This window comes from Pongo abelii, chromosome 5 (genome assembly GCF_028885655.2).
Source record: "Pongo abelii isolate AG06213 chromosome 5, NHGRI_mPonAbe1-v2.0_pri, whole genome shotgun sequence".
Taxonomy (NCBI): Eukaryota; Metazoa; Chordata; class Mammalia; order Primates; family Hominidae; genus Pongo; species Pongo abelii.
In genome coordinates, this window is record NC_071990.2 from 17,528,050 (window position 1) to 17,555,359 (window position 27,310).

Genomic DNA, 27,310 nt, shown 5'->3' on the forward strand with positions numbered 1-27,310 from the left:
AGATCCTGGGTCAGAATCTGCATTTTATTATTATTATTATTATTTTATTTTTTGGAGACGGAGTTTTCACTCTTGTTGCCCAGCCTGGAGTCCAGTGGCATGATCTCAGCTCACCGCAACCTCCGCCTCCTGGGTTCAATCGATTCTCCTGCCTCAGCCTCCCGAGTAGCTGAGACTACAGGCGCATGCCACTATTTCTGGCTAATTTTTTGAATTTTTTTAGTAGAGATAGGGTTTCACCATGTTGGCCAGGCTGGTCTCGGACTCCTGACCTCAGGTGATCCACCTGCCTTGGCCTCCCAAAGTTCTGAGATTACAGACTTGAGCCACTGCACCTGGCCAGAATCTGCATTTTCATAAGATCCCAGCTGATTCATGTGCATGTTAAAGTTTAATGGAGAGTAGTAGGTAAGATAGAGCCCAGATTTGAATTCTGGCTGTGCTGTTACTGGCCACATCATTTGGGGCCAGTTGCTTACTCTCTCAGGCCTCTGTTTCCTACAGATGGCATCCCCAAGAACTCCTAGCTCATAGGGTTATTATAGGAGATCTGCTGAGTTCATCTATGTCCAGTGCTTAGAAGGATGCCTGGTTCGTTCTAAATGATGCTTTTAGCTTTAATGATGATACTGGCTTGAAGTCACAGAACTGACACATGACATACGCAAGTCTCCACGTGACAAAGACCTCCCCATGACGCAGCTTGCAATTCAATCGAATTTCTTTGCCTATCATGTGGAACAAATCAGCCTCCCCATCTGTTTGCAAAAAGAAGCCTTAGTTTAAATAACTTTGTTGTAGTTTAAATACTTTGTTGTTCTTGCCTTTTTCCAGAGAGAATTTCCCATTCCTGAACAGTTCAAGACAGCATGGGATGGATCCAAGTTAATCACTGAACCTGCAGAAATTATGGCCTAACTTCCCGAGAGACCGAACCCCCTCACCTGAATCCCCCGCTATCAAACAAACAAAAAAGCAGCAGTAAAGAGCTAGAAGTTGCAGTAGCCCCTACTGCTTTAGCTTTGGCCTCCAACGATTCTGTGCTATAGACACAGCACTGTTTCTGGCACACCTCGTGGGCATTTTGAAATATTTAATGTTTCCTCATGATTTGCCTTTGTGTGTGATTTTAGTTCCACATGATGACTTGTGAACATTATGGATTTAAAGGAAAAAAAAAGAATTCTGTTCCCCTCATATCATGAACACAGTAACTGATAGGTAAAAAGACTGCATGATTCACTTTTACACTTATATTTCATTGCTAGTTAAAAAATAAAACCTTTGAGAATCTAAGATGTATATTTTTACCTTTTAGGCAATTTCAATATAATGTAGAAGTAGCAGTGTGCCCTGAAAAATGTACACGTTTTTTCTTATTGTTACCACATGTTCACCTTTATCAGCGTGGATACTGTCAGCATGAGTACGTATTTCAACCCACGCTTTTAAAAGACATAAGAGTTTATATTAAGGACCAAATTCAGTTCCTTGGTCCTTGGAAGACCTATATTCTCTGTAGTTACTGAAAACTGAAAGTCAATTCTAATTATTCATCTTACATATTTTTCCACCATGTCATTTGAAAACTTACTTTTCTTCTGCATAAGAGATTCTTATGCCAAAACATTAAACAGAAGAAATCATTTTTTGCTATGTAATACCTCGCAACTTTGCTCTAAAATCAAGCTCAGTTATTATTTTCCAAGTTTGAACATGTTAAATATCAGATGCCTTGTAAATTATGTCTTTAATGTTTTCTTATAGACTAATTTCCTCTTTTCCACCTGCCAGACTTGCTAACCAGGCTCGAAAATGAACATGAAAAAGCCATACATGTATTATTTCTCCTAAAACCTAAGGCATTATCTGTTGGTTTGGCTTGCTGCTCCTATTTTGTAGTCTTGATAGTAGATGCTTCTTCAGCGTAAGAGTAGCTATGATATTCCTTTTTATCTTTTCAGTACATAGTGCTGAAAAATCTGCAACTTCTTGGATCACATTTAATGAATTATAGTATAATGCTTGCAGGCCCAGTACAAGCATATATATTGTGCCTCTTACAGCCTTTGGAATACATTGTTTCCATTTTTTAAATATCTTCTATATCCATATAGTATTCAAATTATTAATGCTCATGTACCAAGGTTTTGCTATAAAAGTTTTGTCTGTATGAATAATGTGGCTTTAGTAAATAATCATTTTTCAACTGTAAACTTATTCTGAAATAAAGTAAAATTCTAATTGTTTAAATACTGTGATGAATTCTGGATGTTAAAATGATTTCTTTTCGACTTTGATTTGCTCCTTGCTCATGTGTCAGACTTAGAAAAGACAGCTGAGTCCTTCGGGTTGAATTAGAGAATTTATCCAGCATGCCATCAGCTTCCCTGATGAATGATGTCTCCTTTGAGATAGATATCAGATAAAGCCATTTGCAATTGGATTTACTGTCAGAAAATTCTAGAATTCAGTTTTGTAAATCAAGTCCTCTTTACTGAGAAAATCTTCCTCATAGATCTTTGTTAATGTAAACATCCCAGAACATAAGTGATTTTATAAATACCATATATACCTTATAAACATATAACTATAAATAGCATAATGTATAAGTAAACTCCTAAAAGAAAAAAAACTGGGAAGATCCTAAAATGGATATATTATATACCCATAATATAGTGATAATTTTGTATTGAGAAATAAATCCAACCATAATTCTTAGAATCTGTCAACTTGCCTCATACTTGACATCAGTCTTTTAGCATGCCTCACCATATGTATTGAAAATCTGGACTTGAGGCTCAACGATTATTTTACCAGCCCTGTATTCCTTAAGCCAGAGGTCCCCAACCCCCGAGCTGTGGACTGGTACAGGTCCGTGGCCTGTTAGGAACTGGGTGGCAAAGCAGAAGATGAAGGGCTGGCAAGCCAGAATTGCCACCTGAGTTCTGCCTCCTGCCAGATCAGCCACAGCGTTAGATTCTCATAGGAGTGTGAACCCTGGTGTGAATTGTGCACGTGAGGGATCTAGGTTGCGTGGTCCTTATGAGCATCTAAGGCCTGATGATCTGAGGTGGAACAGTTTCATCTCGAAATTATGCCCCACCCCCACACCCCGTCTGTGGAAAAGTTGTCTTCCACAAAACTGGTCCTTGGTGCAAAAAGCTTGGGGACCACTGCCTTAAACCATCTACTTAAGTAACATAAGAGTAGGTTGAATTTGTTGAAAAACCTTTGGCAATGTATAAGCAATTACCAAAAACAATGCTGCATCACCAGTGTGCCTTGTTTCGTGCACCTTTTGAACTCCTGTGTTACCAATGCTATGACCTAATAAATATTGTAAACGCATTAAGAAATCTGTACTCAGCAGAATTGCTGTCACATCCATTCCCAAAAAGTCAAAATGAAAATCAGTGTCAGGGCCGGGCGTGATGTCTCACGCCTGTAATCCCAGCACTTTGGGAGACCGAGGTGGGCAGATCACTTGAGGTCAGGAGTTCAAGACCAGCATGGCTAACATGGTGAAACCCCGTTTCTACTAAAAAAAATACAAAAATTAGCCAGATGTGGTGGCACACGCCTGTAATCCCAGCTATTTGGGAGTCTGAGGCAGGAGAATCGCTTTAACCCAGGAGGTGGAGGTTGCAGTGAGCCGAGATTGCGCCACTGCACTCCAGCCTGGGTGACAGTGCAAGACTTTGTCTCAAAAAAAAAAAAGACCAGGCACGGTGGCTCACGCCTGTAATCCCAGCACTTTGGGAGCCCCAGGCAGGTGGATCACGAGGTCAGGAGATTGAGACCATCCTGACTAACACAGTGAAACCCCGTCTCTGCTAAAAATACAAAAAATTAGCCGGGCATGGTGGCAGGCGCCTGTAGTCCCAGCTACTCGGGAGGCTGACGCAGGAGAATGGCGTGAACCCGGGAGGCGGAGCTTGCAGTGAGCCGAGATCAGGCACCCCTATATCTCGTTACTTTGTAGCATTACAGGATAAAAGTGACAATTCAAAAGAGGCCTTTGTTGTCTTGAAAATTCATTTTTTGATAATGCTCTCCCCTTAGATAGTCTATTACTGATAGTCGACCTCTCACAGCAAGTCATCTTGAAGTACGGCTTCAATTCTAACCACTCCTCCCTACATATAGAACTGGCAAGAAATACGTATAGTTTGATTCACTTATTCTCTCCTTCACTGAAAATGTCTGCTGCAACTTCTTAGACTCTAGATGGGTTTATCTAGGGGATCCCTTCATTTTAAAGATGAGAAAGCTGAGACCCTGGGCTAGAACACAACGCACACCTTTGTATAACTACTGTAGTTTAGCTTCTAGTCTCAACATATGCCTCAATCTCAGAGGTCATCAATCCAGTGGCTTCATCTCATACTTCATCAGTTGAGATTCTCGACACTGCCTTCATCTTATTAAACTCCCTCTGATGTTGTGATTCACGATGTGCTTCTCTGGCTCCCTTCCCTCCTACCTTTCTTGTTTCCCTCTCAAATGCTCAAATACCTAATCTCAATACCTCTATGTAGATGACTCCCAAATCCACATTCCCAACCCAAATCCACCTCCCCAGAGCCTTCACTCCCAAGTGTCCACAGAGTATTTCTACCTGCCTGTCCCAAACTCATGCAACATGGCTAAAATTAATGCACATCTCTCACACATATCTATCTATTCCTTATCTGCCTTTCCGGTTTCAGTCAATGGCCCCCTCACATTTATCATAGATTTAAAACCAGCCATTTGCTGTAATAAAAAGTACGAAAGAGGCCAGGAGTGGTGGCTCATGCCTGTAATCCCAATACTTTGGGAGGCCAAGGTGGGCAGATCACGAGGTCAGGAGTTTGAGACCAGTCTGGCCAACATGGTGAAACCCCATCTCTACTAAAAATGAAAAAATTAGCAAGGCGTGGTGGCACACACCTGTAATCCCAGCTACTAGGGACGCTGAGGCATGAGAATTGCTTGAACCCAGGAGGTGGAAGTTGCAGTGAGCCGAGATCGTGCCACTGCACTCCAGCCTGGGTGACAGAGTAAAACTCTATCTCAAAAAAAAAAAAAAAAAAAGGCCAGGTGCAGTGTCTCACACCTGTAATCCCAGCACTTTGGGAGGCCGAGGCGGGTGGATCACCTGAGGTCAGGAGTTCGAGACCAGCCTGGTCAATGTGGTGAAACCCCATCTCTACTAACAATACAAAAATTAGCCGGGCGTGGTGGTGGGCGCCTGTAATCCCAGCTACTCGGGAGGCTGAGGCAGGCGAATTGCTTGAACCTGAAGGCAGAGGTTGCAGCGAGCTGAGATCACGCCATTGCACTCCAGCCTGGGCGACAAGAGAAAAACTCCGTCTCAAAAAAAAAAGCAAAAAAACCAAAAAAACGTGAAAGAGAATTAGATCTTGGAGAAACCATGGTTCAGTCTTGAATACATTTAATGCACGTTGTCTCTGTGACATTTAATTGGAAATGGAGAGTAAGCAGTTGGATCTGTGAACCCCAAAATACTGAGACAGGTCTCAGTTAATTTAGAAAGTTTATTTTGCCAAGGTTGATGACACGCACCCATGACACAGCCTCAGGAGGTCCTGACAACATGTGCCCAAGGCAGTCAGACCAGTTTGGTGTTATACATTTTAGGGAGACATGAAACGTCAGTCAACATATGTAAGATGAACATTGGTTCGGTCTGGAAAAGCAAAGAGGGGGCTTCCAGGTCATAGGTAGATGCATATCTACCTATGCATTTGTAGAGACAAATGGTTACATTCTTTTGAGTTTTTGATTAGCATCTCCAAAGGAGGCAATCAGATATGCATTTATCTCAGTGAGCACAGGGGTGACTTTGAATAGAGTGGGAGGCAATTTTGCCTTAAGCAGTTCCCAACCTTGACTTTTCCCTTTAGCTTAGTGATTTGGGGGGCCCAAGATATTTTCCTCTCACATTTCCCCAATTTTCTTTTTTAAAATCTTTTGGATAAAGCATTTTAGAAGAAAATGAGTCTCTAGTCTCTGGTTTCATCTGATTTATCATGGCTAGGATGGTTTATTCCTAGATAGGCAGTTCTTGAGTTATTAGGAAAGCTCATTTTTGAATATTATGAAGTCTCATGTCCTATGAAGAGAAAATAGGGGGAGGAAGGAAGAAAACAACAACCACAGCAATCCTGGAAAATGGATATAGGCCACATTACTCTGAAGTCCATACCTCAGTAAGCAGGTATGAAAGTGGCTTATGTATGTAAATAGGTTGCTGTTATTTTCTTCGGAGATTTAAGTTGTCTAGCTTTAGTTTGCAGGGCTTTACGAAAGCACAGCTTAGTTTTCAGTGACTCCAAATTAGAAAAGTTGGGGGAAAAAAAAGAAAAAAATTGAAAACATTATTTTGAAGACTTGTAGCCAAGAAAAATTAGAATTCTGTCCAAACTGCAGAAAATAATAAAAATTGAAAAACATTAGGCAAGACTAGAATCGAACAAAAGTATACTATAGTTTTTAAAACATAATTTTTCTTTCTCCTGTTTCTCATTTTTACTAAAGACAAACCATGATAGGACTGGTTTGTTTTATTATACTTGGCCTAATTATTTGTATACAGTACAGCAAGAATAATTATTTTTTACATAGACTTTTAAATTGGCCTTGACGGAATGTTGTTCCATAGAAGGAATCTCAGATAAGACTTTTTTAAAGCCAAGCCCAGCCATGGATTTGTACCATCAAATACCTACGAGTTGGGTGAATTCCTCTCCTCCTGAGGTTCCAAGATATACTTGGGGCTCCTGGGTCTGTAAGAAAGTGGCATTCTTTACTTAGCACAGGTCAGGAACCCTGTACAGGGACTGTGTAGACAAAGAAATGAGGCCAGTTTTTCAAGGGGCTTTTATTGGCTCCATGAGTCAAGTTTGATTCCTTAAAGGAAAGCACACCATTCCAGACAAAGCCTTGGTAAAATAACCAGTTTCTCCAATTGTGTCCTATTACAAATGAAAACAGATTCTTACTGCACTTATGCAAATAACTGTATTGTCATAAGTTAAGAATACTCACAAATAGTTGCCAAATTCTGTAGAAATCAGGTAGAGAGAAACAAATATGCTCCAAATTTTGTTCATGGAAGTATACTTTACTCAATTGTTAAAAGCTGTAAACAGCTTAAATGAAAGTTTTCTCGATTCTGAAAAACAAACAAAAAAAGGTTCAGCAATGTTTTAAGTAAAAAGTTAAAAAGATTAATTCAGACTTCTATTAGTTTATCTATGCAGTCAATTCTGTTCTGCTTGATATTTATGAACATTTCAGCTCTCCATGCGTCCTGAAAGTTGTTCTTCTATCCTGATGTTACAGTTTTCAAAGTTATCAGAAACCTGCATTAAAGAACACCTGTTAGAGTCTTATAGCTGATTATAAAACCACCCTCTAAAGAGGACTAAAACGAAACAATTTTCTGTGGATGACAAAAAGTGTTAGGGCAGCCATAGTCAAAGTCACAATTTACAAGGAAATTTGTTACCTCTGTGGCACACAATAATTTAACTTAACAATTACTGATAACATACATTAAGTCATATCAGAATTTTAGGAGCTTCCCATTATTTTGGAACACATACCAATAACATAGTTATACAAATACAGCCCAAAGAAAACCAAACACCATTTTATATTTGGCAATGCTTCCTGTATAATTTTTGTACCAAATAAGCCAAATATGTCATTTTTTAGACTTTAACGAACCTATTAAGAATATCTTAAAGGATTAATTAGGTCAGTAAAAGACATAATTTATAATTTGATTTTGGAAGTTTGTCAAATACCAAAGGTTTAAAACATTTTATATAGGTTGGGCATGGTAGCTCATGCCTGTAATCCCAGCATTTTGGGAAGCCAAGGAGGGCAGATCACAAGGTCAGGAGATTGAGACCATCCTGGCTAACACGGTAAAACTCTGTCTCTACTAAAAATACAAAAAATTAGCCGGGTGTGGTGACATGCGCCTGTAGTACCAGGTACTCGGGAGGCTGAGGCAGAAGAATCGCTTGAACCCAGGAGGTGGAGGTTGCAGTGAGCCGAGATCATGCCACTGCACTCCAGCCTGGGCAACAGAGCAAGATTCCGTCTCAAAAAAAAAAAAATTGATATTACAAAATAGGATCACAGGTCATTGTAAAATAAGTCATTCATTTAATCAAAGTGATAACTCAAGGACTTCAAAACAAGGCAAAAACTTTCATTCTTTGACAGAGGAGACTTAATTTTCCAAATAATAAGCCCTTATAAATACAGCATGAAGTCAATTAAATTTGTTGTCCAAAATTTTATAAACAATCTATAAAAGTTTCATCTTGATCATAACATATAACTTCCATAAACCTTTATACCCTTTATAATCCTTATTAAGGAGTAAGTTAATGCCAAGAAAACTTTGTTAATCTGACACAGGGACCCTTCACATTAATTATTAATCTATAGAGAAACTGAACTTATTTTATCTCTCAAAATTGGCCCTTATAATGTCTTATGACCACCTCTTCTGCAATATGCCCTGGGTCTTGAGGAGTTGAATAGCTTTAATTTCTGGCCCTGTGTCTCAAGAATGCAGTTTATTTTGATTGGCATCTTCTACTGGGCCTAAAGACAAGGCTTTAATTGCTGTCAGTGTTTAAGATTTAGCAGGACTTACTGTTCTTTTTAGACCCAGGAGTCAAAGCCCTGTAACTCAATGTCACAAAGACTTTAAAAGCACATACCTGAGATACAAGGAGGTAACAACCTTAATTACCTTAATTTAATAAAAATGTTTAAATCTCTGTTTTCCCTAAGCAAACCAAACTTAATAATAGTAGCATAAGGATTATTTCAATAAAACATAAAATCTGTTAGGCCAGTTACCAAAAGACAAAAGAAAAGACCTTCTACAGTGCACAGAATATGATGTTGGAAAAAAACGTTTCCTTTATATCTTTAAGAAAACATTGTTACCATCAGGCCACAACAAACAGAACAGAACTCAAGGGGAAAAAAAAAAGACTCGTATGAGCTGAAAATGAGTTGAAGGAGAGTGTTACTATTTCGTGGCTTTTAAAAGTGAAGAGAACACCCAAACTGGTGACATGCAATAAAAGTTGAACTTTGGGTTAAAATTTTAAAAATTAAAATCTCTTATAATTTATTGCATAAGGTTGGGCGCGGTGGCTCACACCTGTAATCCCAGCACTTTGGGAGGTCAAGGCGGGTGGATCATGAGGTCAGGAGATCAAGACCATCCTGGCTAACACAGTGAAACCCTGTCTCTACTAAAAATACAAAAAATTAGCTGGGTGTGGTGGCGGGCGCCTGTAGTCCTAGCTACTCAGGAGACTGAGGCAGGAGAATGGCAACCCAGGAGGCAGAGCTTGCAGTGAGCCAAGATCGTGCCACTGCACTCCAGCCTGTGTGACAGAGCGAGACTCTGTCTCAAAAAAAAAATGATAATAATAATAAAAATTTATTGCGTAAATCAACCCCTTAAGAAAATTTCATTGTTCTAACCAATTATTTCATGTAGAAGTGTTTTTTTTAACATCAAACCCAATCCCTAGAAAGACCATTATAGTTTCCCCTTAATCATAGACAACTTGATCATATAAAAGTTTTTGGTGTTTTTGTTTTCTTTTTTTTTTTTTTGAGACAGAGTCTCGCTCTTGTCTCCCAGGCTAGAGTGTAATGGCACAATCTCAGCTCACTGCACCCTCTGCCTCCTGGGTTCAAGTGATTCTCCTGCCTCAGCCTCCCAAGTAGCTGAGATTACAGGCACCTGCTACCACACCTGGCTAATTTGTATATTTTTAGTAGAGATGGTTGCCATGTTGGCCAGGCTGGTCTCAAACTCCTGACCTCAGGTGTTTGACCTCCGCCCACCTTGGCCTCCTAGAGTGCTGGGATCACAGGCATGAGCCACTGTGCTGGGCCTGGTGTTTTCTTAAATACATCTTCTTACAGTGACTTTCACAGACCATTCATGACATGCTTGGACTTTCTGGTTTGTCCTGAACATGTCTCTTTCTTAAACAACCAGTCATTTTACTCTAGGGCTAAATTTACCATACAAAATTCTTTCTCATATGAAATTATATCTCTTTAAACTTTCTTACAAAAAAAATTCTTTATTTTTATAACTTTCATTACATCTCTTTTATTTCCTGGTTCTTTTTACCTTGTTTTATACAGGACCTTTAAATAAGCTTTGAATTAGATAAAAATTGTTCACCTTTTTAAAAAGAAACACTTTTGTTCAGAAAGAATGTTTTCTGGCCAGGCGCAGTGGCTCACACCTGTAATCCCAGTACTTTGGGAGGCTGAGGCAGGTGGATCATGAGGTCAAGAGATCAAGACCATCCCGGCCAACAAGGTGAAAGCCAGTCTCTACTAAAATTATAAAAATTAGCTGGGCGTGGTGGTGTGCGCCTGTAGTCTCAGCTACTCAGGAGGCTGAAGCAGGAGAATCACTTGAACCCAGGCAGTGGAGGTTGCAGTGTGCTAAGATCATGCCACTGCACTCCAGCCTGATGACAGAGCAAGACTCCTTCTCAAAAAAAAATTTGTTTCTTACAAATATATTTTTATTGAAAAATAACCAAATAATGAAATATCTATTATTTAATTTAATATAACTTTAAATTCTAAATTATGATGAGTTTTTCTGCAAGTATTTATCCTATTACATTTACCTAATTATTTTATTTTAATCATTTACCTAGATTATGTATAAAAACTGTGTTTTCATTATTTAAAGTTATAGAACCACCATAACTTTGCAAAATTATAACTGAGACAGTGAAAAAGATTTGTCCTAAATGACTCCATCTTGCTTCTAACCTCCAAGCTGTCCTTGTTCATTCCTGGTTGTAGGCTGAACTAACTTTGGGAGGAACTTAGTTTATAGTTTAGCTTTGGAACAAAGATGATGACAGTCCTTTCTCAAAACCAACCTTAATGCCTGTGGACTAGACTGCCTAAAGCCACAGGATTAGAAGTTACGGTAGTCTGACTAAATGGAAGATGTTGCTGTTTTTATTAAACCTGTATCAATATCTTATTTATTAAATATTACACAAGCAAAGATCATTCTGTCTTGGGCTGGATTTACAGTTTTGTAACCCCTGTGCCAAATTTTGACACCTTACAGTATTTGGCAGGGATAAGTATGAAATTGCTTGACTAATAAATGCAAACAAAAATGTATGCTGGCAATTCTTAAGACATTTCTAATATTACTTTACCTATAATTTTCAAGCTAGCTTATTTATTAAGGATTTTATTTAGTTATGTAAACTTGAAAAAGCATTTGACTAGTCTTTTTTTAATGATAAACTATTTGATTCAAGTGCTTTTATTTTCTTAAGCCAATTAACTAGAGCTCTTTTACATATTTTCAGTTGTGAAACATTGTGTACACAACACACAAACACATAGATGTATCAGGCATGCCAATAGAAGTACATCTTACAGATTTATGAAAACCTTTTTTTTTTCCTATCTTAGACTTTCAGATTCTTGATAACCTGTTTCACAACTCTAGGTAGTTGTCAGCTAAATAGCCTTAAATTTTCATATTAAAGGAAACAACTCAGGTGCAAATCAAATGGCAAAATTTACATCATAAGGTACAGAGAGAAAAAGTCTGGTGATGCTAGAGGGAGATTAAAAATCCAATCATTTATTTGATCAAATCAAATATAAAGTTGCAGAAATCTATCATAGGATTGTATAAGGAGACCAGTTTTATTTAGATAGGGACTACCTATCTTTTAACTGGATCTCTGAGCTCCGGGCAGAGCCCACACTGAATCCTGGGTCTACAAAAAGGAAGAATTATTGAGGTTAGACCACGTGATGCTTTTACAGTGCACTTAAAAAAAAATACTTTTTTAAGCAAAGTCATTTCTAAGTGTCTAAACCACACTCTTTCTTAAAATCCAAGAGTAAACTCTGTTGCAATAACTATTTTAGTCAAAAAAACAAAAAAAAAAACAGGTAACACAATACAAAAGTAAGGAGCTTAAGAACTGAGATGAACTTAGCCAGGCGTGGTGGCTCACACCTGTAATCCCAGCATTTTGGGATCCTGAGGTGGGCAGATCACGAGGTCAGGAGATCAAGACCATCTTGACCAACATGGTGAAACCCCATCTCTACTAAAATACAAAAAATTATCTGGGTGTGCTGGCATGTGCCGGTAGTCCCAGCTACTCATGAGGTTGAGGCAGGGGAATCGCTTGAACCTGGGAGGCAGAGGTTGCAGTGAGCCACTGCACTCCAGCCTGGGTAACAGAGCGAGACTCCGTCTCAAAAAAAAAAAAAAAAAAAAAAACACAAAAACAAAAAACTGAGACGAACTTATCAGTTTACATTCTTGAGGTTCCATAAGGAAAAACAGGTTTCTCCCCCAAAGGGAGTCTGGCGGCGCCTTCTCCATTTTCTTTAAGGAACCTGAGGCTGTTATAAACTATTTTAGGTCCCCCATGCAGCAGACGGTGCAAGAAAAAGGAGAGACAGCAGAAGTAAATGAAGAAACCAGAATTCAGCCAACTGAGAAGAAAAAACTTTTGCTCAAAAAAAAGACAAGGTCTTAGGAGAAAAACAAAAACAAAAACATGAAAGCCTTTTAAATACAAACACACACATATGCCCACACACACACACACACACACACACACAATCTTGGATGTTAGTTTTTAACTAAGCTGACTTTTAACCATTGAGTTCCTTTAGAAAAAATCTTTTTAAATCTCATTACCATATTTCAGCTAGGACAAATTGCTGCTATTTCAGAAGTACAACCACTGCTCTTTTAGTTTGGCCTGGCTAGCAAAAAAAAGTGGACTTGTATGTAAATAAAGCTCCTTATTAGTCAAAATCAAAAATCTTTCCTCTTTTTTTTTTTTCCTTCTGCTGGCCGTTTTTCTCCCCCAACCACACCATCTTTTTTGTGTGTTGGTGGGGTGGTGGAATTTAGCCACTTCAGAGGCCTTGTTCCCCAAAATTAGGAGGAACTTCCTTCAGATTTGATCAAGTCGGATAGAGTTGATCAAACCCAATGGGAAAAAGACCAAAACAACAACAAAAAACAGGTAAGCAAAACAAATGATCGCACAACTTACATCATTACTGAGCACTCTAATGGTAAGGAGAAATTAAAACCAGCTGATTGTTAATTTTAACTTTAACTGAGACAAAGCCCAATGTAGTTACTTACCTAGGGATGGTTCTCAGGCTGTAGACCGCTCTCTACCACCCTAGAAGCAGGAAAAAAACCTCATCTTCCCTGTTGAAAGCAAGCTCAAACTCCATAAAGGAGTTAACTGCCTTCCATCATCACGGAAGCAGGAAAAACTTGCCTTCTTTGTGTTGGAAACAAGTAAAATTCCAAAAAAAAAAAAAAAAAAAAAAGGAATTGTATGGGCCAGGTGCAGTGGCTCACACCTGTAATCCCAGCACTTTGGGAGGCCAAGGTGGGTGGATCACCTGAAGTCAGGAGTTTGAGACCAGCCTGGCCAACATGGTGAAAAATCTCTACTAAAAATACAAAAATCAGCCAGGTGTGGTGGTACATGCCTGTAATCCCAGCTACTTGGGAGGCTGAGGCAGGAGAATTGCTTGAACCCAGGAGGCGGAGGTTGCAGTGAGCTGAGATCACGCCACTGGAATCCAGCCTGGGCAACAGAGCGAGACTCCATCTCAAAAGAAAAGAAAAGAAAAGAAAAGAAAAGGAATTTTACAGCAAAATAAACTTTAGATCTCGATCCAATTTTGGGAGATCAGGGATTCTCTAGAGGGGGTGCTTCCAGGCATCAGCAAATTGTCCTATTTGTTTGAGCCATAAAGATAGCTCAAGCTGGTACCAAGCACCAATAGATTTGTCAAAGGTCAGGGGCGCTTCTACTCAGAATCTCTTCATGGTTACCAAATGTGAACCCCAAAAATCTGAGACAAGACAAGTCTTAGTTCATTTAGAAAGTTTATTTTGCCAAGATTGAGGACGCATGCCTGTGACATAGCCTTAGGAGGTCCTGACAACATGTGGCCAAGGTGGTCAGACCACAGTTTGGTTTTTAACATTTTAGAGAGACATAAGACATCAATCAATATATGTAAGATGAACATTGGTTTAGTCTGGAAAGGCGGGACAACTCAAAGCCTCAAAGCAGGGAGGGGGCTTCCAGGTGATAGGTAGATAAGAGACAAATGGTTGCATTCTTTTTTTTTTTTTTTAGATGGAGTCTTGCTCTTGTCGCTCAGGCTGGAGTGCAGAGGCTCCATCTCGGCTCACTGCAAGCTCTGTCTCCCAGATTCAAGTGATTCTTGTGCCTCAGCCTTCCCGAGTAGCTGGGATTAGAGGCTACCACCATGCCTGGCTAATTTTTGTATTTTTAGTAGAGACAGGGTTTCACCATGTTGGCCAGGCTGGTCTTGAACTCCTGACCTCAGGTGATCCACCCACCTCAGCCTTCCAAAGTGCTGGGATTGCAGGCATAAGCCACTGCAGGTTGCATTCTTTTGAGTTTCTGATTAGCGTCTCCAAAGGAGGCAATCAGATATGCATTTATCTCAGTGAGCAGAGGGGTGACTGAATAGAATGGGAGGTAGGTTTGCCCTGAGCAGTTCCCAGCTTGACTTTTTCCTTTAGCTTCGTGATTTTGGGGGCCCAAAATATTTTCCTTTCACAGATCTATGGATCTGGAGCCTTCCCTTGTCTTCTATACCAAATCCTTAGGAATTATTGCATAAACTTAATAGTCCAAAAGTGAATTTCATTAAAAATATTCATTTCAAAAGAATTATTTTAAACCATTGGCACTTTCAGCACCACTTCAGATACAGATGCAATTTTAAGGGCTTTAATTGCTTCAACTGAGACAAGCTGATTTTATAATCTGTCACAGATTTCTTTTGCATATTTAACCATTTCAATGTTTCTGTACATAATGCAGCTTTTATCTGTGCTACAAGTGAAGAGTAAGCCAGCTCAAATTTCTCCAAATGGTTTTTGTTCCCCTACTGTTTGCTTAGTAACTTGGCACAGAGTATACAACTAACAAAGGGCAATGTTTGCCTGTTAGATAATTTTTTTTCAGTTTCCCTCCAATACAATGTATTATTATTTTTTGAGACAGAGTCTCACTCTGTTGCCCAGGCTGGAGTGCAGTGGCGCAATCTCGGCTCACTGCAACCTCTGCCTCCCAGGTTCAAGCAATTATCCTGCCTCAGCCTCCCGAGTAGCTGGAGCTACAGGCGCACACCACCACGCCTGGCTAATTTTTGTATTTTTATTAGAGATGGGGTCTCACCATATTGGCCAGGCTGGTCTCAAACTCCTGACCTCGTGATCTGCCCACCTCGGCCTCCCAAAGTGCTGGGATTACAGGCGTGAGCCACTGCACCCAGCTGACAATGTATTATTTTATATTTAAAGATAATTTTTGCCTAAAACTGCAACTTTGAATATTTGAGTCCTAAGTCTACTTTATTTCCTTGTTTTTTTAGGACTGTCAATAGTCAAAGAACTATAAACCAAAAATAAAATTATAAGGCCAGAATGGAAGCCAAAAATAAAATTCTGAGGTCCCCCAGCCATCTGAATGGACTTCCTCCTCCACCAGGGCACTCTAAAATTTCACCTGAAAGACTGGCTCAAGCTAGGATGGGAAGTGGGGATTGGACATTCCCCCTTTGACCCTCCAGCATTAACATCAACACAGACCTTAAGTCTGATAAGAAACATTAACGGTCGGCCTGGCGCGGTGGCTCATGCCCATAATCCCAACACTTTGGGAGGCCGAGGCGGGAGGATCACGAAGTCAAGAGATCAAGACTATCAGCCAACATGGTGAAACCCCATCTCTAATAAAAATACAAAAATTAGCTGGGCATGGTGGCACGCACCTGTAGTTCCAGCTACTTGGGAGGTTGAGGCAGAAGAATGGCTTGAATCTGGGAGGCAGAGGTTGCAGTGAGCCGAGATGGCGCCACTGCACTCCAGCCTGGCAATAGAGCAAGACTCCATCTCAAAAATAAAAAGAAAAAAGAAAGAAAAAAGAAACATTTACAGTCTATTAAAGCCTGCTATCTGGAGGCTTCATCTGCATGATTAAATTTTGGTCTCCAGAACCTCTTAATGTAACCCAGACATTCCTTTCTACTGATAATAACTCTTTCAGCCAATTGCCAATCAAAAAATTTTAAAATCTACCTAAGACCTTGACCTCCAACCTTCCCCACTTCAAATTGTCCCACCTTTCTGCACAGAACCAATGTACATCTTTAAAGTATTGTTTGCTGTCTCATGTCTCCCTAAAATATGTTAAACCAAGCTGTGCCCCAACCACGTTGGGCACATGTTCTCAGAACCACCTGAGGGCTGTGTCATGGGCCATGGTCACTCATATTCGGCTCCGAATAAATCTCTTCAAATGTTTTACAGTTTGACTCTTTTCATCAACAGAATGATACCCTCGTAATAACCTGAAGATTCAGATGAAGTAAATGCACCACTTAATAAACTATAATGCTAGGTTTTAAATTGCATTCACCAATATTACAAAGGTTTTCTCATTGAAAATCAGTTAGTACTTTCCTGAGTTCAATAATTCATCCAAGCAACTGATCAGAGGTATGCATTTGAAAATTTTTTTGTTATTTTTAATAATAACTCTGTGATCTCATTTCTTTCACTCAAAAGTCAATAAACCTACAATAGGAAGTCTTCCCATGAATATAGTAGTTCTGTAGATTTGTTTTGGGAGAATGAGGTTTGGAAAGACTGATCTTTTCTGCTTATTGTCCCTGTGGGGCATAATAGTGTCCACACATAATGAATAGCATGCATCCCCTCCCAGGGTGATGCTAATGACACATGCCTTCCAGCAGCCCGCCCCGCATGCAGCTGATATTGTGATAGCCCCTGCTGCAGGCATTCCTCTTCAATTTAAAAGCTGTAGAGAACATATCAGAGTTAGGAGGATGCAGACTCTCTGTTCCAGGAGAGTGATTACCTTCTGCAATCAAGCATGATAAAATTTATGATCTTTTACATATATTTAAAGACGTTGTCCTGTAGCATTACTAAAAGATGTATAGAGGTCTGGAGAAATATTTTACAAGAACTATGTATGACATGTTATCTTCAGTAATAGGATATAAATTTATAGCAATATAATTTTTAAAGGAGTTGTAAATTATTTGTATTCTTTATGTTCTGGGATAAAAAGAAAAGCTGGCTGAAATAACCAGGAATTTCCACCACTATTATGAGTTGTTTCTTTAGCTCTGACTACAATGGCAAATTGAAACAGAGATTTTGGTATTTATCTGGTAAAGCTAAGCAAAAAGCAACTATACATGCCTACTGAAAAATAGTATTTGAAAACCTAAGTTATCCAAATTACCTGTACAAATTCACCAAATAAGTAGTCAACACTTACCCTACATGCTCAAAGCTGATATACAAGTATCTGAAGAATAAAAAAGGAATATTTTAATGGAAGCCTATTTAGTGAATGTGGAATTCAGGGAATGATGTCCCATCGTTAACAACTAAAATCTGAGAGATTTTCATGGAGTTATCAAAATGTTCTCTCATTTGTTAGCATCTAAAATAATTATGCCAGCAATATGGTCTACAGGCTGCTTCTACCAACTGACTAGACAACCATTTTCTCAAATTAAATTAACCCCATACTCTATAGTTTATAGAAGTCTCTCTCAAAAAAGCTTCAACCTCTCACCAGAGATATTTCTAATAGTGTTTATCTTCAGTGAAAAAAAAAAAAAGCTCATACTTCATTAACTTTAAAAAAGTAAAGTAAGCCTTCCATTAATGAAACAGGATCGATCCCTTGACCCCTTCGTGGGACTCAGACTATAGCTCTCAACCCCTTACAGAAGTGGGAGCATGCAGGCAAGTGGGTACAGCGGCCAGGACAAGTGCTTCTGGGCAACCAGCAGGAGCAGAACTCCATGAGAGCCCATGGTAGCATCTAGGGGTTGCCTGCCAACCCCAAGGCCCCAGAGGGCATGTGTTAGAGTGCACTCTCTTAGCTTTGCCATCCATGGTTGGCTTAAGTGTTACACAGCTCAGTGGAGGGTCAGTGTGACAACCTCTTGTACCCACACCCGGGTCCTTGTCCATCATCCAGGAAGAATAAGGTCACATGAATGAATTGAGGGGTGGTGAATATGGAGGATTTTATTGAGTGGTAGAAGTGGCTCTCAGCTGGATGGGGAGCTAGAAAGGGAATGGAGTGGGAAGGTGGTCTTCCCCTGGAGTTTGGCCATCCCTGGTCAAACTCTTCTCCAAGGTCTGTCCATTAAGCCATCCCTGTAAAGTCAAGCTGCTTCTCTCTGATGTCCAGCTGCTTCTTCTCTTGTCTCCAACGTCTGGCTGTTCCTTCTCTCCTTCTCTGCCTCTCTGCCAATGGAGCCTGGCTTTTTATGGGTACAGGATGGGGGATGGAGTGGGCCAGGGTGGTTTTGGAAAAGGCAACATTTCGAGCTGGAAAACAGGAATGCATTTTTTCACTTTGGGCTGCAGGTCCAGGTTTGAGGATGGGGCTTTGTCCATGACACTGCCCTTTTCTGCTTAGTATTTCCCAACCTCCTGTCCATATCATTCATTAGAAAGAGCTTTGCTGGCTGGGTGCAGTGGCTCACGCCTGTAATCCCAGCACTTTGGGAGGACAAGGTGGACAGATCACGAGGTCAGGAGCTCAAGACCAGCCTGGCCAACATGGTGAAACCCCATCTCTACTAAAAATACAAAAATTAGCTGGGCATGGTGGCACACGTCTGTAATCCCAGCTACTGGGGAGGCTGAGGCAGGAGACTCGCTTGAACCTGGGAGGGGGAGGTTGAAGTGAGCTGAGATCACACCACTGCACTCCAGCCTGAGCAACAAAGTGAGACTTTGTCTCAAAAAAGAAAAAAAAAAAAAAGAAAGAGCTTTGCCATTAGTGTCAAAATATCTGTTTCCATTCTGGATCTGCCACTAACTAGAGGTGTGCCCATTTGACAAGTGCCTGTGATACCTTCAAAGACAATTCTTTTACAATGAGATTAATGTGTTAAAATTTTTTTCACATATGAAATTAAACAAATATATAACAAAACTGTGTACCAAAATCTAGTCTCCCCTTCTTATCATTTCCCAGCCTCTCTTGCAGTTGGATGGCCATGTGACTATATCCTCCTTGAAGGAATGTGAGTGTTAAGTAATGTGGTAAATCTCACTTCAGGACTTAGTAATTTAAGACAGTATATTTTCTCTATGTTCCCTTTCCCTTCTACTAGCCAGATCCTAGGCATGGCAACCAGCCTAAATCATGCAGATGACAGTATACTCTGGTTATGCAAGAATAACAAGTTAGAAAGAGCCTCAGTCTCTGAATCACAGTATGGAATAGAGCCATTCATTGACCTGTACTCGTCCTGGGTACTTACATGAGAAATAAACTTACAATGTACTTAAGTGATTACAAATTTGGATTTATGTATCATGCACCCTCTGATTTACTGGTTCCATTACCAGAAATATCTTCCTTCCAAGAACTTGGAAAAATGTGCACAATATATTATTAAGTAAGGTGAGTATGTATCAGAAAAACAGATTGTCGCCAGGCACGGTGGCTCATACCTATAATCCCAGCACTTTGGGAGACCAAGGCAGGTAGATCATTTAAAGCCAAGAGGTTGCTGCAATAAGCTATGATTGAGTCACTTCATTCCAGCCTGGGCAACAGACTGAATCCTATCTCTAAAAAAAAAAAAAAAAAAAAAAGTGCCAGGCACGGTGGCTTACGCCTGTAATCCCAGCACTTTGGGAGGTCAACCTGGATGGATCACTTGAGGTCAGGAGTTCGAGACCAGCCTGACCAACATGCTGAAACCCCGTCTCTACTAAAAATACAAACGTTAGCCAGGCATGGTGGCATGCACCTGTAATCCCAGCTACACAGGAGGCTGAGTCAGGAGAATCCCCTGAACCCAGGAGGTGGAGGCTGCAGTAAACTGAGATTGTACCACTTTGCTCCAGCCTGGGCAACAGAGCAAGACTCCTTCTCAAAAAAAAAGAAAAAGAAAAAAAATCGGAAGAAGGTAATTACATTCTAGTCCATCAAGTTATTTTTATTTTTTGTCTCAGATTACAGGTGTCTGTTTCAAGAGAGTATACATGAAGAATATGGTTTAAAACCAACATGAAAATGATATAACCCAAAGAGAAAAATCAAATAATATTTTTAAATGCTTATTTGAAAAAAAAATGGTAAAAGCTACCTACCAGCACAATTGCTTAGAACCTAGTGATTTCAATTCAGCAAACCAAATGTTTTGTATTTATTTATTTATTTATTTATTTATTTTGAGACAGTCTTGCTGTGTCACCCAGGCTGGAGTGCAATGGTGCAATCTCAGCTCACTGCAACCTCCACCTCCCAGGCTCAAGTGATCCTCCTGCCTCAGCCTCCCAAGAAGCTGGGACCACACCTGGCTAATTTTTGTATTTTTTGTAGAGACAGGGTTTTACCATGTTGCCCAGGCTGGTTTTGAACTCCTGGCCTCAAGCCATCCACCTGTGTTGGCCTCTCAAAGTGCTGGGATTACAGGCATGAGCCACCATGCTCGGCCAATCAAACATTTTTTAAACATTTCTATGTGATTGGTACTAAGGGTACAAGGGGACAAGAGCCCTAGTCCCTGCCTTGAAAAAAATACACAAGTAGAAGAATCCTTTAGAAAAATGTAAATTTTTTTATTCCTAAAAACAAGGTTTAAATGCATACTTTCTAAAGTCACTGAAAAAGAGAAAACAAAAATATAGTTATATACCAAAGTACAGAAAATAACAGAACAAAGAATAAGATACAGAAATAACAGCACAAGATGAAAAATTAAGATCAAAAGAGATACCAATAAATAAAATGTGACAAATTATATAATGAAAATACAAAAAATTCAATTAAACAAATATGTATGTATATATATACTATTTCTAGAAGTATCTCACAACTTTAGAACTAAAAGGATGGCAAAGGGATAATAAATGAAAGCAAACACCAAGAAAACAGAAATCACAATATTAGTAATATGTATAATAACAAAAATATTAAAATCTGTAAAGCAAATATATTAAACAGAACAATAGAGGTTATTTTATAATCATGAAGGATCTAATTAACACCAAAAATATAACTCTCAGAAGTCTTTATATGTTTGTATTTGTGTTCTCTTGCTGCATGACACAATACTACAAACTTAGCAGCTTGAAACATTACTCATTTATTATCTCATAGTTTCCGTAGGTCAGAAGTCTGGGCCCAGTGTAGTTGCATGCTTATAAAAGTATTGGTTACTATTAGGATCTCACAAAATTGAAATTAAATCGAGATGCCAGCTAAGGTGTGTTCTCATCTACTCATCTAGGGTTTAGGATCCTCTTCCAAGCTCATTCAAGTCACTAGTATTGGAAGTAAATGCTTGGTGCCACCAAGTGAAAATAGCACTCAGGCAAGTTTTCTCAGCAAGGCAATTTACTTCTATAGAAGGGTGCATCTCATGGATAGAGCAATGGCAAGAGCACACCAGACAAGGGAGGGGAAGGGAGTCTTATTCCTAAAGCATGCAGCTAGCCCCTACTGCTGCCTCTTTCCCCTATTGGCTAGGGTTGGACCATACAGTCTAAGCTAATTCTGATTGGCTATTTTAAAGAGAGCAAGGGTACCAGCTAGAATGGTGGGGTGAGTAGTTTCGGTGGGAGGGACGGTTACAGAACAGGTTACTAAGGATGCCTAAGGACAGCACAGGTGACTAAGGATGGCTAAGGACAGAGCACATGACTAAGGATCCCTAAAGACAGAACAGGTGATAGAGGCTAGGAGGGTAAAGAATGAGGACGTTAAACTTTAAAATGGAGAACAAAGGACAGGGAAGCTGAACATACTGACATATTGGTTCTTTGAAGAGGAACTCAGAATTCATTGTACTTAACAATTTTTCTTCCTCTTGAATTTTAAAGGAAGTTAACAGGCTAAACTTTGAAGAGGAATTTACTGTATCCTACATTAGTAAAAGTCAGTTCCTTGAGATTGTAGGACTGGGGTGTCTGCTTTCTTGCTGGATATTGGCTGGGATCACTTTTAGCTCCTGGAAGCCGTGTGCAAGCCCTTGCCACACGGCCCCTCCCACAGGCAGTCTCAACGTGGCTGTTTGCTTCTGCAAGGCCAGCATGGGGCTCTCTCTCACTTCAAATCTCTCTAACCCCTTCCATTTCTGACCTTCCAACACTCTTTTAAAGGTCTCACTTGATTTGGTCAGGCCCACTCAGGATAATCTATCATTTGATCAACTTAAAATTGATTGATTCAGAACCTTAGTTATATCTGCAAAATCCCTTCAACTTTTCCATATAACATAACTTAATCATGGGACTCACAGCCACCCAGATTCTCAGATTTCTCTCACACTCAAGAAGAGGGGATTATTATGTGGAATGTATACTAGCCACCAGGAATTTTAGAGACCATCTTAGAATCCTACCTGCCAGTGTTGAATTGTTTTTCATGAAAATATATTAGCTGTTAATATATTAAGTATATTAACCATTAAAAATGCAAAAAGATGGATTTTTAAAAATATATAAGTAGTGTGCTATCATATATATTTCTGTCTTTGACAGATTGACTAGGCAGAAAAAAATGGACTACAATACAAGAAATCAGAATTATATAATTCAGATTGATTTGAAAGATTATTGGAACTCTAAAAACAGAATATACTTGTTTTTCCATTGTCTTATGGACTTAATCCTGTATTTGATAAAGTGAAAATCTTGGAGTCTGAAAAGTAAATATTACATGGGCCAGTCTCTGAGTGCAAGACAATAGAGCTAACAGAAGAAAAAATTAACCAAAGTTATGCAGGCATCGAAAAAGTTTACTCTTTTAAATAAATCTTGATTCAAAGAAGAGAGGTGGGTACTACAATAATAATTTAGTGACAAAAGATTATAGAATGATAAGCATTCCAGCCAAAAACTTAGGGAAAGGAAATGAAACATAATCAAGGAATACAGGAAAAATAAATTAATTATAATTAAGCAAACATTAAAGAATTAAAACATTCAAAGTTTATTTTTTATGTTTGAAAAAGCAGTGAAGAATGTGGAAAGATATGTACTGACTTAACAGTGAGTGGTAATCCTTTGAGGTGCAAACATAATTGTCTTTTTTTGTGGTTTAAATTTGTTATAATAAGCTTGGATTACTTTTATAATTATAAATAGATGATAGGTAGACAAACAAGGAATATTCTGGTTTTTAAAGATTAGCTAGAAAGTTCCAATTATTATATAAACCATTTTTCCAATATCTTTTTTTTCTCTTTGTTGAGACAGAGTCTTGCTCTATTGCCCAGGCTGGGTTCAAGCGATTCTCCTGCCTCAGCCTCCCGAGTAGCATGGATTACAGGCATTCGCCACTACACTCGCCTAATTTTTTGTATTTTTAGTAGAGATGGGGTTTCACCATGTTGGCCAGGCTGGTCTCAAACTCCTGACGTCAGGTGATCCACCCACCTGGGCCTCCCAAAGTGGTGGGATTACAGGCATGAGCCACCATGCCCAGCCCATTTTTCCAATATCTTATGGAACATATTTAAAAATTCATCATGCAACAGTTCAAAATTAATGTCTCAAATTCCAAAATACAAATATTATATAGGCATTGTCTCAAAACTCAAATAATAAAGCTATGAAATTATAATTTAAAAATAACGGAAAAAAAAGTTAATTGTTTTTGACAAGTATTTTGATTTTTTAATTTTTTTAGTGGTTATAAATGTCTTTAGGTTTTTGTCTTTAAGTCAGTTTTGGCAATTTGTCATTTTCCTAGGAAATAACCTATTTTCTCTGGGTTTTCAGAGTTGTTGGAATGAACTTGAACATCAACTTCATTTTATTTTCAAAAAATTGTTTCAATATTTTCTTTTTCTTTTTTTTTTTTTTTGAGACGGAGTTTCACTCTGTCACCCAGGCTGGAGTGCAGTGGCACGATCTCAGCTTACTGCAAACTCCGCCTCCCAGGTTCACGCCATTCTCCTGCCTCAGCCTCCCGAGTAGCTAGGACTACAGGTGCCTGCCACCGCACCGGGCTAATTTTTTGTATTTTTAGTAGAGACGGGGTTTCAACGTGGTCTCGATCTCCTGACCTCGTGATCCGCCCGCCTCGGCCTCTCAAAGTGCTGGGATTACAGGCATGAGCCACCGTGCCCGGTGTTTCAGTATTTTCAATACAATTTCTCATTCTTAATGTCTATAGTAATAACTTTTTTTCTTAATTAACATTGCCAGACTTTCACACGCTATATATATGTGTATATATATATATATATGTTTGTTTGTTTTGGTTTTTTGTTTTTTCTTTTTTTTTTTTTTTGAGACCAAGTCTGGCTCTGTCGCCCAGGCTGGAGTGCAGTGGCGCGATCTCAGCTCACTGCAAGCTCCGCCTCCGGGGTTCACGCCATTCGCCTGCCTCAGCCGCCAGAGTAGCTGGGACTACAGGTGCCCGCCACCACGCCCGGCTAATTTTTTGTATTTTTAGTAGAGACGGGGTTTCACCGTGTTAGCCAGGACGGTCTCCATCTCCTGACCTCGTGATCCGCCCGCCTCCGGCCTCCCAAAATGCTGGGATTACAGGCGTGAGCCACCGTGCCCGGCCTGTATATATATATACATATATATTTTATTTTTTCAAAGAACTAGCTTTTGGATTTATTGAGAAATTGTACTATTGCTTTCTCTGCCGCTCTTGGTGCTGCTTGTATGCACATTCTGAGAGGTGACAGCGTGCTGGCAGCCTCGCAGCCCTCGCTCTTTCTCGGCGCCGCCTCGGCCTTGGCGCCCGCTCTCCCCGTGCTTCAGGAGCCCCTTCAGCCCGCCGCTGCACTGTGGAAGCCCCTTTCTGGGCTAGTCAAGACGGAAACCGGCTCCTTCAGCTTGCGGGGAGGTGTGGAGGCAGAGGCGTGGAGGGAGAGGCGCCGGCGGGAACCGGGGCTGCCCGCGGCACTTGCGGGCCAGCGCGAGTTCCGGGTGGGCGTGGGCTCGGCCGGCCCAGGAGTCGGAGCTGCTGGCCGGCCCCGCCGGCCTGGGTAGTGAGAGGCTTAGCACCTGGGCCAGCAGCTGCTGTGCTCGATTTCTCGCGGGGCCTTAGCTGCCTCCCTGACGATCGCCGCCCCCTGCTCCAGGGCGCCCAGTCCCATCGACCGCCGAAGAGCTGAGGAGTGCGGGTGCGCAGCTTCTGACTGGCAGGCAGCTCCACCTGCGGCCCCCCTGCGGGATCCACTGGGTGAAGCCAGCTAGGCTCCTGAGTCTGGTGGGGACTTGGAGAATCTTTATGTCTAGCTAAGGGATTGTAAATACACCAATCAGCACTCTGTATCTAGCTTGAGGTTTGTAAACACACCAATCAGCACCTTGTGTCTAGCTCAGGGTTTGTGAATGCACCAATCGGCACTCTGTATCTAGTTAATCTGGTGGGGACTTGGAGAATCTTTATGTCTAGCTAAGGGATTGTGAATGCACCAATCAGCACTCTGTATCTAGCTCAGGGTTGGTAAATACACCAGTCCACACTCTGTATCTAGCTAATCTAGTGGGGCCTGTAGAACTTTTGTGTCTAGCTCAGGGATTGTAAATGCACCAATCAGTACCCTGTCAAAACAAACCAATCAGCTCTCTGTAAACAGACCAATTGGCTCTCTGTAAAATGGACCAATCAGCAGGATGTGGGTGAGGCCAGATAAGAGAATAAAAGCAGGCTGCCCGAGCCAGCAGTGGTAACAGGTTAGGGTCTGCTTTCGTGCTGTGGAGACTTATGTTGTTTTGCTTTTTGCCATAAATCTTGTTATTGTTCACTTTTCAGGGCAATACTGCCTTTATGAGCTGTGACACTCACTGCGAAGATCTGTAGTTTCACTTTTGTTAGCCATCCAGACCAGAACCCACCGGGAAAAAGGAAAAAACTCCAGACACGCCGCCTTAAGAGCTGTAAAACTCACCGCGAAAGCCTGTAGTTTCACTCCTGAGCGACCGAGACCACGAACCCACCAGAAGGAAGAAACTCTAAACACATCTGAACGTCAGAAGGAACAGACTCTGGACACACCGCCTTTAAGAACTGTAATAGCGCTAGGGTGTGTGGCTTCATTCTTGAAGTTGGTGAGACCAAGAACTCAGAAATTTGAGACACAATTCGGTACGGACCTGATACCTGCTTTATGAAGAGACAGCTGAGGACTTCAGCGCTTCCCATGGCCTACGAAAAGCCCTAGGAAGGAGTCGAGACTGAGAACAATGATCATATTAATTCGAAGGGGGTGGGGCTGGGAGGTTCGGGGGTGTACTTTAAGAGGCATGCACCACTTAGTAAACTAATTAAAGCCTATTGTGAATGATAGGGATTGTCAATGAGGCAAATCAGATTCTGATGGGCAACCCATCAATGAAATAGATACACCTGCACAGTTGGAAATGGAGGATGAAGATACAATTGGTGTGTTCCAACAGCAGACAGGAGGTGTTTGCTGAAAAGAGAACCTGGTTCTTTACTCCAGAATTCTAACTTTAAAGACCAAGACTGCACTTATAATTAGAAAACTGCAATTTGGTTCCACCACATCGTGACTACTACAGTATAGCTTTCTCTATTCTTTCATTTCCCCCTTTCACATTTCTTTATTTGTACATAAAGTAACTGGTGCATGTGCACAAGCATACTGCGTTTTTTTTTTTTTTTAACCACGCAGCCAATGGTATGTTTTGATTGACATCAAGTGGAGACGGGATGGGGAAAAATACTGATTCTGTGAAAATACCCCATTTTCTCCATTAGTGGCATGCTCATTGGGCTCTTCTTATATTCCAGTAAGTTATTTTGCTCTCACTGTTTTAACAAAAAAAATAATAAAAATCCTTGCATACCTTGTTCAGTTGGAGAATTTTAATGTTTTTCATTTATCATTGTAAAACCAAGGACAATTTTATACTTTTTTGTATGTAGCTGTTACATGTAGGGCAATTTGTCTTTAAGTAGGGATAAATTACTCTAAAACAAAACAAATCCTAGTTTTCCCTTTAAGTTAAGCATCTTGTTGTTTAAACTTCTTGTTTTAAATGAAAAAAAAAATTGTACTATAATTCTGGTTTCGAGTTTTTGTTGGCTGTCTCATTTATTTTCTTTGTTTTGTTTTTGTAGATAATCCTACAGGAAATATGCTTGAC

General features: G+C 40.2%; 1 protein-coding gene and 1 pseudogene across 1 annotated transcript in view; both read left to right on the top strand.

The window, feature by feature from the left end:
- The window catches only part of CAP2 (cyclase associated actin cytoskeleton regulatory protein 2), a 162,109-nt gene extending 159,860 nt beyond the window's left edge, over nt 1–2,249 (top strand). The window contains 1 exon segment of the mRNA NM_001132441.2: nt 835–2,249. Within this exon segment, the coding sequence (NP_001125913.1) occupies nt 835–918 (84 nt within the window). The 3' untranslated portion in view covers nt 919–2,249.
- A 24,091-nt stretch (nt 2,250–26,340) lies between these two features.
- On the top strand, nt 26,341–26,940 carry LOC103890819 (small ubiquitin-related modifier 2-like; annotated as a pseudogene).
- Nucleotides 26,941–27,310: the final 370 nt, after the last annotated feature.